At 33.0% G+C, this 17,754-nt stretch overlaps 7 protein-coding genes across 7 annotated transcripts; 4 read left to right on the plus strand and 3 right to left on the minus strand.

Annotated features, from left to right (window-relative positions):
• Positions 1-816: 816 nt before the first annotated feature.
• LOC108598336 (membrane-bound transcription factor site-1 protease) lies at positions 817-3,539 on the minus strand. Its single transcript, XM_033293725.1, is given in 6 exon segments — positions 817-940; positions 1,005-1,747; positions 1,808-2,660; positions 2,724-2,864; positions 2,866-3,273; positions 3,330-3,539. Coding segments are annotated over 6 exon segments (2,463 nt in total). The 3' UTR covers positions 817-832.
• A 604-nt stretch (positions 3,540-4,143) lies between these two features.
• On the plus strand, positions 4,144-6,988 carry LOC108600822 (opioid-binding protein/cell adhesion molecule homolog). The gene is given in 9 exon segments (XM_017988629.2): positions 4,144-4,238; positions 5,036-5,111; positions 5,277-5,603; positions 5,669-5,938; positions 5,987-6,084; positions 6,143-6,248; positions 6,251-6,423; positions 6,493-6,663; positions 6,792-6,988. Coding segments are annotated over 9 exon segments (1,389 nt in total). The 5' UTR covers positions 4,144-4,235; the 3' UTR covers positions 6,957-6,988.
• A 2,417-nt stretch (positions 6,989-9,405) lies between these two features.
• On the minus strand, positions 9,406-11,139 carry LOC108598908 (GDP-Man:Man(3)GlcNAc(2)-PP-Dol alpha-1,2-mannosyltransferase). The gene is made up of 5 exons (XM_017985738.2): positions 11,106-11,139; positions 10,859-11,051; positions 10,320-10,778; positions 9,579-10,255; positions 9,406-9,518 (listed from the first exon to the last, which is right to left on the minus strand). The coding sequence occupies exons 1-5, from the start codon at positions 11,117-11,119 to the stop codon at positions 9,443-9,445; spliced, it is 1,419 nt and encodes a 472-aa protein (XP_017841227.2). The 5' UTR covers positions 11,120-11,139; the 3' UTR covers positions 9,406-9,442.
• A 248-nt stretch (positions 11,140-11,387) lies between these two features.
• Positions 11,388-12,582, plus strand: LOC108599249 (CG14184). The gene is made up of 5 exons (XM_017986045.2): positions 11,388-11,519; positions 11,572-11,735; positions 11,812-11,945; positions 12,318-12,388; positions 12,457-12,582. Exons 1-5 carry the CDS (start codon positions 11,439-11,441, stop codon positions 12,547-12,549), a joined length of 543 nt encoding a protein of 180 aa, XP_017841534.2. The 5' UTR covers positions 11,388-11,438; the 3' UTR covers positions 12,550-12,582.
• A 210-nt stretch (positions 12,583-12,792) lies between these two features.
• On the plus strand, positions 12,793-16,014 carry LOC108600913 (IQ and AAA domain-containing protein 1-like). Its single transcript, XM_017988745.2, has 8 exons — positions 12,793-13,583; positions 13,648-13,978; positions 14,040-14,329; positions 14,418-14,574; positions 14,632-14,892; positions 14,957-15,114; positions 15,174-15,757; positions 15,845-16,014. The coding sequence occupies exons 1-8, from the start codon at positions 12,845-12,847 to the stop codon at positions 15,944-15,946; spliced, it is 2,622 nt and encodes an 873-aa protein (XP_017844234.2). The 5' UTR covers positions 12,793-12,844; the 3' UTR covers positions 15,947-16,014.
• Positions 16,015-16,208: 194 nt separating this feature from the next.
• LOC108600915 (10 kDa heat shock protein, mitochondrial) lies at positions 16,209-16,970 on the plus strand. Its single transcript, XM_017988748.2, has 3 exons — positions 16,209-16,318; positions 16,518-16,679; positions 16,739-16,970. The coding sequence occupies exons 1-3, from the start codon at positions 16,316-16,318 to the stop codon at positions 16,886-16,888; spliced, it is 315 nt and encodes a 104-aa protein (XP_017844237.2). The 5' UTR covers positions 16,209-16,315; the 3' UTR covers positions 16,889-16,970.
• A 20-nt stretch (positions 16,971-16,990) lies between these two features.
• On the minus strand, positions 16,991-17,689 carry LOC108600914 (50S ribosomal protein L20). The gene is made up of 3 exons (XM_017988746.2): positions 17,533-17,689; positions 17,257-17,465; positions 16,991-17,195 (listed from the first exon to the last, which is right to left on the minus strand). Exons 1-3 carry the CDS (start codon positions 17,617-17,619, stop codon positions 17,039-17,041), a joined length of 453 nt encoding a protein of 150 aa, XP_017844235.1. The 5' UTR covers positions 17,620-17,689; the 3' UTR covers positions 16,991-17,038.
• Positions 17,690-17,754: the final 65 nt, after the last annotated feature.

Below are 17,754 nucleotides of genomic sequence, written 5' to 3' on the forward strand. Positions count from 1 at the left end.
ATGCAAATGTTTTTTAAGACATGATACACAATATATGTTGTAAAATACATTTAATGTATTTATATGTCCGTCACACGATTTATAATATTTTATTTTTGACATTAACATTTATGGTTGTTTATATTAAATTAAACTATAAATCACCACAGCTTGTTCATCGAATTGGATTACTTGCAATTTTACCTTGTATAAACAAATAAAATAATACAATTACAGTTACGCTAAGCATCGTCAAAAAGAATATTGAAGCTGGCATGTTAAATTCAAGTCTGTCATCACTAAAAGCTAGTTTATCGAGCTCCGAACTTAAATGTTCAATAACATTGTAATGATTTCCTGAAATAAAGAAATGATTAAATTGTTATCTATTTTAAAAAATTGATTCTTTAAATACCATCACTGTCTGTAGAAGATAATTCTTCATAGAGTTCATTCACTACGTTTTCATCATACTCTGATTCAGATATCCATTCCAGTTCTTCACACTGTATTTTTAGAATTTTTCTAAACTTAACTTTAGAAAAGCAGTGTAAATTGCTACTGGGTATTCTTAAGGGTACCGATTTATTAACTTGATTTTTCATTTTTTTTAATACTCCAGAGTTTTGTATTTTATTATTTAAGCCAAAAGCAACTTTTCTTCATTTGGCTTAGTATACACCACACAATTATCTTGTATGTTTCATCATATATATTAATGAACAATGTCCGTACAAATATCCAATGACTGACTATTACTATGTTTATTACAAATATATGAGACATTTTATTAAGAATGTTATGTTTGCCGTGATATTATTATCCAAGAAGCTCCGTTTAATATCGGCGGGCATTAGGAATCTTGAAAAGGTTGTCGACTGTTAAGACTTGTTTGAAATAATCCCAGTATTGGAACGGAATGTTTTGACTCCAAGTTTGACGCTTTACTATTAGTAATAATCTGAAAATATACAAATTTAGTCAGGATGCCAACAATAAATAACTATTAAGTTATTTTATAATACCCCTAATCCTTGGTCTATTAAATTAGCTCCGACGACCACACCATCGTGCCCATTCTTTGGAAAGCTGTGAAGTGTTGCACCGCTAGCATAATACATTGAATGATCGCCCAATTTAAAATATCCTTCTCCCACGAAATCTCCGAATGATACACCAAATGGTCTTAAGAGATCATTTAATGCCGGAATATTAGAGCCACCAGTATCAGGGATCCACCATTGTCTGCTATTTTCGTCGAAAAACTTAATGTGTCTCATGACAGTTGTGTTATACCAATCAGCAAATACAATAAGACCTAATCCTTTTTCATAAACATAATGTTCCAAATGCTTGATTTCTTCATCAAAAAATTCTTCTTCTGGATCAACAATCAATAATGCTCCATATTCTAATGGGTCAAAGCAGGTATATGGTTGCCTTAAAACATCAATGTAATATCCTGAGTTTCGTAAATGTATGTAAGCGTCTCGAAAATTTGTATGGACGTGATCTGCTCTCCAATCAAGTGGATCAGTCTTAATTTTTAAATTGTCTCGTGGTATATAGCCAGGAGGATATCTTAAGTTGTGATACTGGTCCCATAATATTCTTTTATTCCGTGGTGGTTTCGGTATTATTTTAATTGTCAGGAACAAATTTACTTCAGCCCGATACGCCTTGTTCGTCCCAAAAGGATATGTGTCAACTAATAAAATTAAACGTCCCTTGCCTATGCCCTCGAAATCCTCCGCCTCGCTGCTTACAGCTTTTAGAATAAAACAAATTATAAATACTCTTAAAGTTATAATAGTTTGGTCACGCTTACCAATATAAACAGACATCCAACCTGTCCATGGCCAAATTACATTCGAATAAGAAGCTGAAATGTTCAGGAAGGATCCATAACTATCTGGGTCAGGGATCCATTTAGGCTTGCGAACAACCTTTCCCATGACGGATACTCCATTGAGGATAGTAACATTTACAATGACCGGCGTGCTTCCATAAAATAAATCCTGGCTACTATATGGCCACATAAAGCTTGAAGTAAAATCGAGTGAAGATGGAACAAAAGAAACTTTTGGTTTGTAAGCCAATAAGAGCTGCATACTCCTTAGCAAATTAAGTTTCCCTTGGCCTTGCTCGAACATGCTATAATTTGGTAATTTTTCAGCTCCTTCTATTATAACTTGCTTCAATGATGCTGGATTAATCAAATGCCTTTTATGATATGCTCCGCTCCTAAGTAGAGCTGCCACTCCCGCAACAACCGGTGAAGACACTGAAGTACCTGACAGCCGACGGCAACCCGAATGCACGTCACTACTCGCCACTTGACTGCCATATGTAACAATATCTAGACCTGCTCTTCCATAACCAAGAGGAAGCTCCCAAGTAGTCATTCCCCTTGAACTAAATCTTGCTATTTTGTCATCAAAATTTATGCTTCCTACTCCTATTACATCGCTTTGGTCTCCGGGATTATTAAGAGTACCAAATAAGGGCCCATCATTACCAGCTGCCGAAATCATTATAATATTGTTAGCTGATAATTCTAAAACCTTTTCAACGAAAGGAGAGTCCATAAAATCCGGACCACCAATACTTAAATTAACTATATCTACTTTTCTGTATATTGCGTAGTTGAATGCATCTAGAAACCACGAAGTATAGGAAACCTGCAAGTAATTACACAAACGTCTTCGAATATTTTAATAATCGTAAATGCGACATAGACTTACCTGGGAATTTGTAAAAACTTTGTATATATGAAGCTCAGCGTCTGGGGCCAGCCCAGGACATTCTTCGGAAGCACCTATTACACCAGCTACAAAAGTCCCATGACTCACTGCGTCATCCAACGATTTTTCATTAGTCCAGTTTGGTTCTTTCCTTCACATTTCGGAAATGTGGATGATTTTGCGTCAAGCCCGTATCAAATATAGCCACTTTAGCTCCTCTTCCTGTGATTCCCAAGTTCCAAAGGATGTCCGCATGCAGAGCTTCTGTCACGTATTGCTGATCTACTTTCTTTGCTGTTTTTTTTCGAGCAACGCCTTTTGGACTTCGATTATTTAAAATAAAGCTACTGTTACTATGGTATGTATAAGTCAGTAATCGCCGAACACTGCGCTGGTGAACTACAGCTTTAACAGAGGGATGTCCTCTCACCAAATTCAAAGCATGGTGTACTAAAAGTTCGTTATTGTCAAATACATGTATAACATCAAAGTCACTGGGAAGATTCACGCCAGTTCCGCTGCGACGAGATTCAATTGACCAGTCCGTTACCTATAGACATAAATACGGTGTTAAATAAAAAACATATACATAGAGTTTCAGCTTACGTTTGTTTTTACTAGTCTTTTCCTAATAAACGACTCCCGAACGTTTTTAAAGTAGTGAGAAGTGAACTGAACAATGAACTCGTTTGGCACAATCTTTACATGAAAACCAGATCTTTCAGCTTTATCGGATTTCACAGGCAAATGAGAACAATTTGTCAAACATAAAGCAAAAACTGCATTTATAGCAACTATATATTTCCAAGCACTCATTTATTAATTTATGTATTCATTTATTTGTTCTACGAGATGTAAACAATCTGACCAATAGTGATGTGATGGAAGCAATCGATTATATATTAGCTTTGATTATCGATACTTTTCTTTTCGAACGTTTTCCATCACAGATATTCTTCAAAAACATATCGCCAAAAATATTATTGTGATTCTTTTATTTATTTTTAAGCTAACATCCTTATACACTTAAATATACTTACATTCTAAAAAAATTAAAATATATTGCATTTTTTAATATATATTACCATTATCACTTCAATTATATATATACACTACATATATAATATGTTTTTGTTTTCTTTTAATATTAAATCCTGAATTACAAGATAAAAACTACAGAAGTCTGTAACTTTTTTAGCTTGTTGTCGCCAACTAAACTTTTTTAAGCGTGTACATATTAATATTGTCACACTGTTAAAGTTTTGATTACAAAGCTCACATTAGAGCTTCAGAGACAGAATCGTTTATAGAAAGGCATGCGCACTACAGTTGAAAATGTAAAGGATAAATACAATTATACTTGTCAGGCTGGAACCATAGTCTCTTTTATAACTGCCAAAAAATAGTTCTCGTTATTCAATTTTAAATGTATATGCGACTAAATTTAAGTGCATTTTAAAAGTGTATCCAGTGTATATGGATTAATACAAATAGTAATTGGAATAAGCGAATATGGTGAGTCTGGCACAAATTCAATAATTGTGCCCCACAGCAATAATTTTGTACATCTTTGCGCATATAAGTATGTATGTAAGTTGTGCGCTTATAAAATGTTACATACATATGTATTTATACCAACACCATAAACTATATTACATATATAAAATACCATTTCAAAATACATACAGTACCTTCATAAGTTGCTTTAAGAAAAGCGTATAAACATCATATAATAATCATGTACATACATATACATTATCAACAGAGGCGACTACTACAAATAGGTTTTGGACCAACTATTCATTCATATGTATATATACAATATACTTATCAATATTTGCGTATGTATACATACATATGTGCACTAATTTAGCAAACATTTTTAATGTACATCGGCATGTCTTTTAATGATTACTACAAAGTCATCGCATGGTTCAATTTCTGTATTCTTGTAAGAGATCTGCGACAAATAGACGTATGTATGTACATACATATACGCAAACATACATACATATGTATATAGAAATTATGTACATCAAACATCAAAAGGAACGAATTCTTTCTCATCCCGCTTCTTTAAGGAGTGACTCCAACATTAATAAGGACATTACATTAAAAAAAATGTTACATTAAAAATGTTGACACGCAACATCATTATTTGTTTACAAATATAATGTACCACATTTTTTTAATGTTTTTATGTATTCTTGTCTTAACTCATTCTATTTTCCTTTTAACTTTGAGAGCCACATTTTTTTTTTTAAATTTGACCGTTATTTCCAAGTAATAAAAATGTATGTTTTTTTTAACAGATTCCATACATTAATGTAGAAAGCCTTCTACGGCATATATATATATTCCTTTTGGCCTGCTCCATTTTACTCACAGGTGAGTCTATAAAAATATCATAGAATAATTAAAAGTAACTTTGTATTTTATGACCATAATACGGATAACAAGTAATTATATATAATTTGTTGAAAAGTCTACAATTATACAAATACATTAATTTTATTAATTAACTACTTACATATAAAAAAAAATTCATTTTAGATGGATCATTTGTAATACCAGACAATGAAGCTTCCACAACAGCCCCAAAATTCTTGTCAAGAGGTCACCTCTATAAAGTTATTGTTGGTGAAACTATTGAACTCCCATGCAAAGTTCAAAACTTGGGATCCTTTGTATTATTGTGGAGAAAGGGCTCGTCTGTGCTCACTGCTGGACATTTGAAAATCTCAAGAGACCAGAGATTTAAAATTGTCGGAGACTATAATCTGCAGATTAATGGAGTTAAAACGCAAGATGCTGGTGATTATATATGTCAACTTGGAGATCAAGAAAACCGTGACCAAGTCCATACTGTGGAAATATTAGGTAATCATACGATAAAACGACAACATATAATGGAATACCCATTAAATTATGTTGTATTATTATAGTGCCTCCAACGCTAAGGGCTCTTCCACACAACGGCCAAGTGACAGCCAGAAAAGGCAGTACCGTTACTTTAGAGTGCAAAGCCTCCGGAAATCCAGTTCCTACAATATACTGGTTTAAAAAAGATGTGTATTCTGGGCCGACGCATCTGTCAGATAGTTCCACATTAATATTGGAAAATGTTGACAGACACCACGCTGGTACATATCAATGCTCAGCTGATAATGGTGTCAAAGAACGCGTATCAATGGATATTCAACTGACAATATTATGTGAGTATATTGCCGCCACCAATGTCCATTATCTAACATTTATTACAGCTCCTCCAGAAATAACTGTAGAAAAGGCTTGGGTTCATGCTGCTGAAGGATATGATATAGAACTAGTCTGCGTTGTTCATGGAGATGTCAATTCTGAGGTAATTTTTGCAAAAAGTGTTCAAAATAAACAAAAATAAAAGCTTTTCTGTTCTTCAGATGTTGTGGTACCAAAATTCATTTTTGCTGGATCCAACTGATCGGCGGTCTATGTATCCCCATGATGATAGATACAGCCTTATTATTCGAAATTTTCAACCCACCGATCCGATAACGCTTTGGGAAGAACAAAGAAATACATTGAGGTCTCTGGACGTCCAGGCCCAGCAGATTTCATTTCACCCGCCCTAAGTGGGTTTCTGGATCATTACAATTTGACTTGGACAATAGAGTCTATCCCACCCTTAGATGAGATAAAGCTCCTATATCGCCGACTTTTGGTATTATTTTTAAATGATAACTTAATTATGATAACATGATTATTTTAATAATATAATTAACCTTCGCAGATGAACGAAACATACCAACATCCTGGAAAATGGCATGAGTATCATATTAAGCCAATTCCGATTCGAACAGACGGAACACATTTTTTGATGTCTTACGTAGTAAGAAATTTAGAACATAATGCTGTCTACGAGGCAATTGTTCAAGCTAAAAATAAATACGGATGGAATGAGGTAAGCATTTTTTTGGTTCTTATGTAACTTGTAGCCTTTAAAAATCCGAAATTTGTAATAGCAACTGGGAGTCCAGTAAATAAATTTCTTAAGAAAACTTTGTAACAAGCCAAAAATATGTTTTGTAGATAAGCGACATTCATCAGTTTTATACGCGGAATCACGATCTTCTTCTGGACATCGATATGGAATACAAGATGGGCATTTCGTCTAGTGAAAAAAGATCATTTAAATTGGTCGGATTGATTTTACCCTGTTTATTATTAATGTATCATCTTTTGTTAAATGTTTAAGAACACTTATTTAATTTCAATAGTAAGTTCAAAGGTGCCTTACTACATATTTAGTCCATATGTAAATATTTCTCTAAATGAGTAGATCTTAAAATGTTTATTTAATTTTTATTTATGTTTAGTATTTTACTAGAGCGATCTATGAAATCACAAATGAACATGTGTCAAATGTGAAATATTAAAATCAATCTTGAATTTTAAATTAATGAGTTAATATTATTTGAGCCGATATATATGACGGCTACTCAATTATTAATTTAATTTCTGAACAATTAACTAAAATGTATATAAATGACAAATATATAATTTCACTCTCACTTGAGCAAAAATTAACTAGCTCAACAAAAATTATCTAATCGTTTAAATACGTTTAGTTTCATAATGTATATACGTTATCCTAGCATTTACATCATGAAAATCATTTTGCATAAAATATACCTAGTACATAAAATAATCAACTCTTATTTAAGTCGTCTCTCAGTGCTCATGGCCAATTGCGTGACATTAAATAATATAATAATGTAAATAATAAATATTTAAAATATATTTAATACATATTTTTTGTAGACGAACAAAAAAACATTGATAAGTACCGAAATTATATAGGCCCGAAAAAAGGTTTTTTAGAATTCAATATAACATGTAATTGCACAGAGATTCCGTCAAATATTCATAGGCACATGTAGATCAGCTGACGTTCCGTATTAATTTGTCAACTGTGTATATATATGCTGTGTATGTATGGTCGGGTACGGTACAATATGAAACCATAAAATACTGATATATGAGAAATGGTGCAAATATTCAAAGTGCAACGCGCAAGCTTAAAGGAAATGTGTATGATAAAGACGTATCTGTCAAAGAATAATTTAATGATACAGGAACCTATTCAGTATCAGCAGTCGAACTGCTTTGGCAATATGCATCTCTTAAGTCCTTATTTTTTCAGCTGGCATATAAGATTTTTGTTATGAAGCCCCTTAAGTTGAAGCCCCTAAACTGTTTTGTAATTAAATATTTATTTTAAATAATATTCTAAAAGCTGATGCACAAAATTCTAAAGAGTGTAAAAAGCACAAATGCTGTACGTCAAAATAAATATAAACGTAATAATACCGTAATACTCATGTCTCATAAAAAATGCAATATACACAATGAATAGTTGTAAAATGTATGTAGGACACAAAAGTGGAATAGTTTTATGAAAGTAATACACACATATTGTAATAAAATTGAATCCAGAAACAAATTATTTAAACCATAATAAATAAACGTGTTGTAGATGTGCACCTTATACTAACCGTTAAAAGTATTCCAAGCCGTCATTCAATTATATGCATAACTCGTTGATTATAATAAATAACACTTAAGATTATAGCCACAAATCATAAATCAGAACAAAAAATTTAGTAATTTTATGAATTTAGCATTTAAAAAGTTAAATCGAGCGTATTATATACATTTGTAGTGACATTAATGTAAAAACGTACATATAAAAGTAGCATTTTATTGAAAACTGATAACAAATGGGCATTTATTATTAAAAGTCTCTTTAGAATAAGAAATTTAAATATGAAAAGAGGACTCATTAAAATAAGAAAAATCGACTTAGACACTTGCAGAATATGCAATATAAGCGAACTGCGCTCCGTTTAATTTTCGAACTAATTAATGATAATTTTCTAGTTTGGTTTTTGAACACCACTCAAAATTAAAAATATTTTAAAATTTATGTAATTGAAAAAAGATTGATTATTTATTTTTCACCAATTATGAGAAAAACAAGAATTATTATTTAATAATCAATCAATTAAAATTGATAAATATACATAAGTCAAACTGAAATATTTTCAATAGGTACATGAAGATTTACATACTGAGACTCATAGATAGTTAAATAATATAGTAATCGACTCCGATCGGATAGGATAAATGTATTATCTGCATGCATTTTATATACATATATGTATTAAGTCATTACTATCAAGCCCGCTTGTATTTCTTAAATTGAAATTCAAATATTGTATACGGTCCGACGTGTCTATATTGCATATTACATACTAGCACCCTCTAAAAGAGCGCGAAATCTATTGTCTAAAGTTTTATAAAATACATTATCATTATCGATTATACGTATTATTAAAAGGTAAGCAATACTTAATAATTAATAGTTCATACACTTAAGGCACTAAGCATACATATTTTTAATAGCAAAGAAATAGTCAAAGTCAAACATATAAGAATATGAAATAGTGAACAAAATGTTAGGTTAATGTCGATGTAAATGTTTAATTAATAAAATCATATCATTTTAATACGTACCTTTCATTGCAGTCCTTAGCATAATTCATTAATTCAATGGCCAACTGCAGAACAACGGTATGGGTTTCCATTTTACTTTGGATATTAAAACATTCTTTTGCGAATAAAAAACTTTTCAAATCTGTGCATTTTTTATTTGTTATATTTATTATTGCTGTTTGGAGTTAATTAAATAGAGTCGAAATTGCACGCAAAAATTGTTTGTCGAATTCCTCTTCGGAGAATCTTGCCACAGATGACCTGTCAAGATGATAAAGTTATTAGTTACGGAAGCACATAAAAGTTGTTGCTTTTACGTACCTTGCTGCATCTATAATGTTTTGGTTGGCTTCGTCAGGGCTTAAGATTATATTCAAAATACAAGCCGCATATTCAACAGCATCTGTGGCAAGAAAGCCGTTTTGTGAACCTTCGGACGTCTCAACAATATCAAGTAAGGGACCTCCAGACTTATGAGCCACCATTATAAGACCAGCTGCCATACATTCCACAATTCCAATACCAAAGTGCTCATTCCACATAGTATGTATGCCAATTTTAGTGGTTTCATACATTTTCAAAAGATCATCATATGGAACATTTACTTTAAAATCTATAGAATTTTCAAGAGACAAATGTTTTGCTAGGTCCTTCATGTTCTGTAACCTTTCATAGTCTTCTTCGTTCCGGCACGATCCTACAATGATTAGGCGTATTTGATTCCAAAGGTCCTCATCTCGTGCCAGTAAAGTTCTTAACTCATACAATATTTGTAATTGTAACGGGTGATTTTTTTCCGGCCGAAATTGTCCTACAGATAATATCACAATCTCATCATTTTTCTCAATGTGTTCAAGCTTTCTCAGATGTTCTATTTCACAAGGAGGATATACTCGAAAAGTTTTGAATGGCACATCTAACAGCTCCAAAATATGATTTTCAGTCCACGACGAATTCACCATTATAGTCTCGGAGCATCGGCTCGCAAACCTGTACATCTAAAAAAATAAAAGGTTAATACACTTTAAAAGTCAGTCAACAAGTTAATAAGCCTATGCTTACCTTAGAAAATAGGCGATAATAGACTAATTTAATCCTGGTTAGAAATGGGTTTCTTGCAACATAAGCTTTATTATTGTGAGCTGTGTGTCGATACTGTACTCTTTTAAGCATATCAGTACTAATTGTTGGGTAATGCACATAACAGCCAACTCGACAGTCAGCTAAGAAACGAAACACTGGGAAAGTAAATGCATATCCCATTGTATCAATAAAAATGTCTGGTGGAAATTTACAGACAGCTTCTAGGCCTAAGACAATTGAACCTAAACTCTGTCCCAGCAGCGTAAAGTGTGGATATTTCCTGGCCTCAACCCAGTGACGTTGTTTTAAAAATACGAAAGTTATTTTGTCCACATCCAGTGCAATATTAAACACATTCTTTGCCTTCTCCAGAATAGAACTAGGCGTAGCATCAATATCTCCCGTATAAATTACGATCTTAATATTATCGTACTTGTTCTGAAATGAAGGTAGCATCAGAGCATTGTAGTCAATTGGATAAAATATCAAAATAACAATGTTTGTATTATTTTATGTACCTGTAAAGATCTTACTGCACACCATAAGACTCGCTCACCCCCACCACCGGCGTTACAGTATGGGTGAAAAATGCCAACATGCAATCTATCCTCTGACGGGCTATGTAGCTTCCGTCTACGGTGTAGAAGCCATTGTCGTAGGCATCCGAAAATAACAGCAACTACTCCAAGCAACCATGCAGCCACCGACAATCTAATGTAAATAGATTCATGTATTTATAGTTTTGCAATATTATTCTATCCTTACATCAACGCAATCATTGTTATTGTTGTGATAACAGATGCACATTACATTTTAATGATAACAAATTTAATATCGATATATCGCTTAGTCCCTATCGGGAAAAATAGCACATATTAATAAAAGTATATTGTTTTGTTTTTGTGACGTTTGGCGACATTTATAATACGATACCATTCTCATTTTAGAACAAAAAACTTTATATAAGTTGTAAGAACTTTTTAATATATCGATGTCTAGAAAATATCAAGCGAATATTTGTATCGAATGTATTATTGTCCCGTCACTATTTTGTATCACTTGTTTCATATAAATATTTGTTTTGTATAAAGCCGTTCCATGGAATTTGTTCGTTTTATTTTGGATTGCTTGCCATCCTTTTGTAGCTGCTGTTATTGCACCGATGACTTGGACAGCCAGGTAAGCATTGACTATCGATCACTTAGGCTGTGCTACAATTCTATAACTTTAGGGTATTGAACCAAGCGAGAGAACACACCTTTTGTCGGATTCTGTCAACCAAAGTCCGGCTTTGCGGCGATGCAACTCAGCTGATATAACCAATGACTGCGCTCAATCGCTGCCCAAAAAAGATGAGCAAAATGCACTTTCCAGATTAGTGCAGAACACTGCAATGTACGTAATAGAGCAGCGGAAAATGTAAGAACAGCAACAGATGTAATAACTACATCCGGTTTTTTTTTTATTTTAGTAACATGATTAATGTCAGTGCATTGGACTCTCATAATTTGGAGCATCAGGAGTATACTGATAGAATAAAATTGTATTCACAACGTCTTCAACAACAGTGGAACAATGTCCAGCACCCTGGCATTGCACAAAAAGGTAGGAAACCTAATTCTGTGTGCTGTATTAACTTGTACCCAGGTGCAATATAAATTTGGGTATTTTCAAAGTGACCTAAAACGTGCAAAAGTATTTAACACGAAAAATCAAAACAATTAATTTTTTGTAAAATCAAGACCATTTTAAGAGATCAGATCCGATCAATATATATATCTTTACTTCTGATTTCGCTCATATAAGTAATTTGTAATCATCTTGATACCAAAATTTTCCAAACAAAAACTGAACTGAAATACAGGGCTAATAAAAAGTGGTAAACCTATTTAAAAAAAAATTCTTTTGCATTGACTTTTATTTTATTCGAAGTCGCTGAAAAAAGTTTTCTATTTGTACATTATGGTTTTCTTTCAGGTTTACTAAGGGATGTTCCGAACCATCAAACATATATATCTAAACCAATTTGTCCTGATGATACGGCTCAGGTTAGTGAAATTTCTTATTCATAATTTAAAAAAATAAGTTAATTTGAGTATTTTCATAAAAATTTCAGATGAGAATGTTTATACAAAAATCACAATCTGCGGTCATGGGTATACAAGTAGACCATCGAGAATCCGTTGTAGTGCCCTTTCGTATACCTTAATTAGCTTCTATATAAATCAATTTTGTTATGTTATGAAAACTTATCAATATTATGAAAAAAAAAGTTTTTCAAACTGATTAACTGTAATAAATATTTGTTTATACACTTGTGTAAGTATATTCAAAAGATCATCTTTTTCGTAGACTTAAATTATAAATATATAATCGAAAGTCATAACATCCCTTATATATAAAACTAGGTTGGCCCTGATACACAATTTTCAAATATTTAGCGTTAAAATAATACTAATATTAAATTGGGTTTCTGTATCAAAACTCAGGAATAAATTATTAAAATGTCGTTTGATTTAAATCATAAGTTATGGATAGCGGCCAACAAAGAAATTGGACAGTTGATAAAAAAGCAAAATAGACTTAAAAAAATAGAACCTCCTGAGGAAAAAGCGATTTCATTTAAAATATTTTCGGAACTCTATGTCTTATATGTTGAACTTGTCAATAAATTATGTTTTATCTACCAACACACCTTTCAAGTGCAAAAACGTACAGTAGTTCGAACATTGGTCGAGAATGCAACACAACAATTAATGAAGCTGAAGGAAGAGTTAAAGTCAATGGAACTCAATGAATACATATATATTGACAAAGTCCTAATCTCAAGAAAATTAACTCCTCGTGATTTAATGATATGGAGGTCTCCACAATTTTTGTATCGACGTCCGTTAGATATTCAAAACATACTCGCAGAAAATAAACTATATATGAACGATGAAGAAAAAGAAATAAGTGCTGCCAAGGACTGGGAAAAGGTTAGTGAAGCAATTGAGCTTATTCAGGCACACGAAAGAGCACGTCGCGCCCGTGTTTATAAGTCAAATATTAAATATAATAAAAAACAATATTTGGAAGTGCAACAGAGGAAAAAAGTAAATTACAGGTTCACATTTAAGCCAAATCAAGCAATGAGTATTCCGGTTAAAAGAACAATATTTAACGCAGACTTTATAAAAACTGATGAAGGTTGTAGGGACTTAAGAATGAGTATTAACGAAAATAGAGATGACTTAGAAGACGGTAAATATAATTCCAAAATTTGATTATATAGTAAAGCCTCAAATAATTTGTTTTCAAATTATAGAGGAGGAGCAGATGAAATTGAATGAAATTCGCGAAAAGGCGGCAAGTGTAATTCAGTCGTGGTGGAGGGCATACAAAACAAAAAAAATTTATAAAATAAAAAAACAATTTAAGAGAGAAATGCTGGGCTTTAAGAAAGTACGGAAATTAAAAAGGCCGAATCAGTTTAAAAATTCAGTACTTGAGATGTATAAAAATGAGCAGCTTAAGGCCAAGCTTGATGAAGATTTTCTAAATTTGATCAACGATGAGCGAACTAGGCTGCTACAGTTGCGATCACCCTGGATGATGGAAGATATTTCCGATCATATTCGCGCATGGTTTCAAGAATTGTGAGTTTGAATATAATAATAAATTAAAGATTTTAATAATCTAACTGTATAACTCCTTCAGCTATGAAAAGACTATGAATTTTCACGCCTATCCGGATCCAATAAAAAAAGGAACTGTTTTAGTTGTAATTGATGAAACTATGACGCCGTTAGAGTTTCAGGAAACTTTAAATAAAAAACCTATGACCAAAGAGGAAAAAAAGAAACAGCAGGACAAGAAAAAAGCGGAAAAAAAGAAACTGAGAGACAAAATAAAAAAAGAGAAAATAAAAGAAGCTAAACGAAGAAAAAAATTAAAAGATGCTGGAATCATCGATGTTGGTTATGTTCTGGCGTCAAGCAAACCAATAGGTAGGTAAAAGAAAAGATTTAGATAGTTATTGTGATCTGCTTTAATTTGACATTATTTGACTATAAATTAATCTGAATGGGTTCACAGAAAACATTGAGAAAACCATCAAGCAGTTTTCAATTGATTGGAGAAACATCGATGAATACCTAAACAAAAACCATGCACCCATTAAAGATTGGGTCATCGCGGACGAATTGGCTAAGATACATCAGGAGTTGCGAGAATTAGTTGATGAATATATGCGGTAAGTATATGTACTAATATATGTATATGTACGTATTTATAAGTATAAGTAATAAAGGGTTGAGTACGAATTGTTGAGACAAGCTTTGGCGAAAGATCAAAAGGTTCCTTATAAGCCCCAGAAAGTCAAGAGAGCAAAGGCGAAAAAGGGTAAAAAGAAGAAGAAGGCAGTCATTACTGATGAACGACCGCTCAGTGAATTGTATGAGGAACTTAAGGATGCGGGCATAATCGAAACCATTTCACATAAAGACTTTGATGAGTTCATTGCTGATTTTAACTTTTTAGCAGACGACTCCAGAGATGAAGACAACTTAACGTATGTTATTTGATATTTACAACTAATTTATTAAGGCTTAGCATTGCCCTTATATTATAAACAGTACTGTGGGTCCCGCAAAAGCAGATATCAAAATGGTTATCGAAGAGAGCATGCTGGGAATGAGTGAATTTAATATTACTAAGCCCAAGTCAATTTTATTGATTGGCCCACTCAACAGTGGGAAAAAACTATTGTGCAATATAATTGCTTCCGAAATAGGTATAATTTAAGGACTAAACTTTAATATATACAAAATTTATAGAGGATATTATTTACAGATGCTGTTTTCATAAATCTTAGTCCTGAAAAAATTTTTCAATATGCGGATAATATGAACAAGTTTCTTGCTCTTGTAATGAAGGTCGCCAAGGCCTTTCAACCAACTATTTTATATATTGAGGAAGCTCATAGAGTCTTTATCAAAAAAATTACGCCTGACATAGCTGACATAAATCCTAGGCTGATTGGTTCCTACATCAATAAAAAGATTTTGAAGCCTATCAAGCCCTCAGATAAAATAATTCTTCTTGGTACCAGTAATACACCTTGGGCAGCCAAAGGTGGTCTTAAGAAGGCTTTCCAAACAACGTTACTTATTCCAAAGTGCGATTATGGTACAAGTTTCCTTCTTTGGTTGGATTTGATGACTGAAAACGCTCCCGATGATATGGAAAGCTATGCGTACTCTGCTTTGGCAAAAGTACTGCAAGCATATAACTCTGGTGATATTACTAACAATATAGCCGAGACCTTAAATGTGGACAGAAAAATGCGTCTTAAATCCGAAGCACTAGATCCAAGAGAATTTTTAGAACATTTCCTTTCAGTACAAGATCCAGCTTTATTCCCGCCAGATGCAAAGGTAGTTGTCTAATTGCATACAATTTATAAATGCATTTATAAATTATTTTTTTATTTTTTATTATTTATTTTATTATTTTTTTTTTAGCTAATGGACAAATTTACTAAATGGTTTGGCAAATCAAACAAATTTGAAAAAATGAGACGCAAGTTCCTTGCGGCAAAGGCAGCAAAACAGAAAAAGAAGTAAAGCCTAATCCATAAATTAAAGAAATGTTTAAATTTTAGTAATACTGTATCCGAGTTTTAAATCAAAATATTTTCTATTAACATCGTTTTCAATTTCTTTTTACATTGCTAACCGAGTGTGAATTTAAATCTATTACATGTATCAACAAATATTACGGTAAACTATTGCTAAGTTTTAAATTAAAAAGACCCGCTACATCCGCAGTGTGAAATCATGCGACATGTTTCTCCCGCTAGTATGCAGCACGACTTAAAATCGAATAAAGTCCCAGCACTAGTTCTGATAATCGAGTCCGCCGGGCCACACGTGTATTGAATTCGCTATCAATTATTTCATAAAGCGTTTTACCTTGCATTTATTAAGATAGAAATGGTGAGTCCTGTTCCAATAATTTGTTGCATGAAATAACAAACAACAACACTATGCACAAAAGACAAGAATGCGAATCTTTCTCGAACAAAACATTGATAATTTGCCTCGCCCGGCTGTTGTGTAACTCTGTGACCCTAGCTCAAGATGGGGCAAGTGTATAAAAAGGAAATTAAATGAACATAAATTTTTTTAATATTAGGCTGCTGCTATTAAGAGAATTATCCCAATGCTTGACCGCATCCTGGTGCAGCGCGCCGAGGCTTTAACTAAAACGAAAGGTGGCATTGTTCTGCCAGAGAAATCGGTTGGCAAAGTTCTGGAAGGTACGGTTCTAGCAGTTGGACCTGGCTCCCGTAACGCTGTAAGTGTTTCATAACAACAAAAAAATCCAATTTACTTATCTATGTGTTATCTTATTAGACCAATGGCAGCCACATTCCAATTGGTGTCAAGGAAGGTGATCGAGTTCTACTGCCAGAATTTGGCGGCACCAAAGTGCAGGTGGACAGCGATGAGAAGAAGGAACTGTTCTTATTCCGTGAATCTGACATATTGGCCAAGTTGGAATAACAGATGCGCAAATTTATGTTTTCTTTTAGTACGTAACCGAAGAATAAAGTTTAAATGCAATGTTTTTGTTTGCATTACCACAAAAATAAAAATGAAAATGCCTGTTGTTGTATAAAACTATATTTGTACATTGTAGAAATAACACTTAAACTAGTCTAGCTTCAGATTTCTCAGTCCATAGACCTGGTTGAAAGCGGATCGTTGCTTAATATCCGGAAGGCCTTCCACAGCAGCACGTTCTCTAGAGATTTTTACTAGTGCTTCAAATGAACGCGGCTCCCAAATGGCTAAGTCTGATAGCATTTTTCTAAAAACAAATTTCTTAAGTCAGATCACAATAACTAAATAAACTAATCTTTTGTTGTTACTTGTTAAGCAATATATCTGATCGCGCTAGACCTTCTTTGAACGTATCCAAGGCGACACCATACTGTTGACATCCAGCTTCAACGCGCGTTGTCCACAACTGTGCCATGTCCAATTTCTTCAGCTTGCGACCTTTGGTGGCATATGCCAGGGCTCTATGAACGCTGCGTATTGCAAATGAGTAAACATTTCGGGTGCGACTGCGATAATGCTAAAAGAAAATGTATTACCGGTAATAAGATTCATGTATCATAATTATAAATTCTATGTATGCGTACAGCAGCCAATTTAAAAATACGTCTCTTGCGCCAAAACTCATCGGGGCCACGGGCGCGAACTAATAGTGGTATGTTTAAATGCACCATAGTTTACTACTACTACAATAATAATTGAAAATATTGCAATTTATATAACCTGAAAACTTGTGTGATAATCGTAGACTGTTAGTGATATCTTATGAACAAGAATTAGTTTGAAATGCATAGGTTGCTGCTCTCTTC

The sequence above is a fragment of the Drosophila busckii genome, chromosome 3L (assembly GCF_011750605.1).
Source record: "Drosophila busckii strain San Diego stock center, stock number 13000-0081.31 chromosome 3L, ASM1175060v1, whole genome shotgun sequence".
Lineage (NCBI taxonomy): Eukaryota > Metazoa > Arthropoda > Insecta > Diptera > Drosophilidae > Drosophila > Drosophila busckii.

Bases quoted from the DNA above. Each gene is read 5' to 3' on its own strand.
- LOC108598908 (XM_017985738.2), bottom strand. The intron at 10,779-10,858 runs GTACATAAAATA...CCTTCATTTCAG, and splicing joins GTGCAGTAAGATCTTTACAG to AACAAGTACGATAATATTAA. The intron at 10,256-10,319 runs GTAAGCATAGGC...TTATTTTTTTAG, and splicing joins ATTATCGCCTATTTTCTAAG to ATGTACAGGTTTGCGAGCCG.
- LOC108599249 (XM_017986045.2), top strand. From the start codon at position 11,439: ATGGAATTTGTTCGTTTTATTTTGGATTGCTTGCCATCCTTTTGTAGC. The intron at 11,520-11,571 runs GTAAGCATTGAC...CTATAACTTTAG, and splicing joins CCGATGACTTGGACAGCCAG to GGTATTGAACCAAGCGAGAG. The intron at 11,736-11,811 runs GTACGTAATAGA...TTTTTATTTTAG, and splicing joins TTAGTGCAGAACACTGCAAT to TAACATGATTAATGTCAGTG.
- LOC108600914 (XM_017988746.2), bottom strand. From the start codon at position 17,619: ATGGTGCATTTAAACATACCACTATTAGTTCGCGCCCGTGGCCCCGAT. The intron at 17,466-17,532 runs GTACGCATACAT...ATTTTCTTTTAG, and splicing joins GTATTTTTAAATTGGCTGCT to CATTATCGCAGTCGCACCCG. The intron at 17,196-17,256 runs GTAACAACAAAA...ATTTGTTTTTAG, and splicing joins TCAGATATATTGCTTAACAA to AAAAATGCTATCAGACTTAG.
- LOC108600913 (XM_017988745.2), top strand. From the start codon at position 12,845: ATGTCGTTTGATTTAAATCATAAGTTATGGATAGCGGCCAACAAAGAA. The intron at 14,330-14,417 runs GTAGGTAAAAGA...ATGGGTTCACAG, and splicing joins GGCGTCAAGCAAACCAATAG to AAAACATTGAGAAAACCATC. The intron at 14,575-14,631 runs GTAAGTATATGT...TAAGTAATAAAG, and splicing joins TTAGTTGATGAATATATGCG to GGTTGAGTACGAATTGTTGA.
- LOC108600915 (XM_017988748.2), top strand. The intron at 16,680-16,738 runs GTAAGTGTTTCA...TTATCTTATTAG, and splicing joins GACCTGGCTCCCGTAACGCT to ACCAATGGCAGCCACATTCC.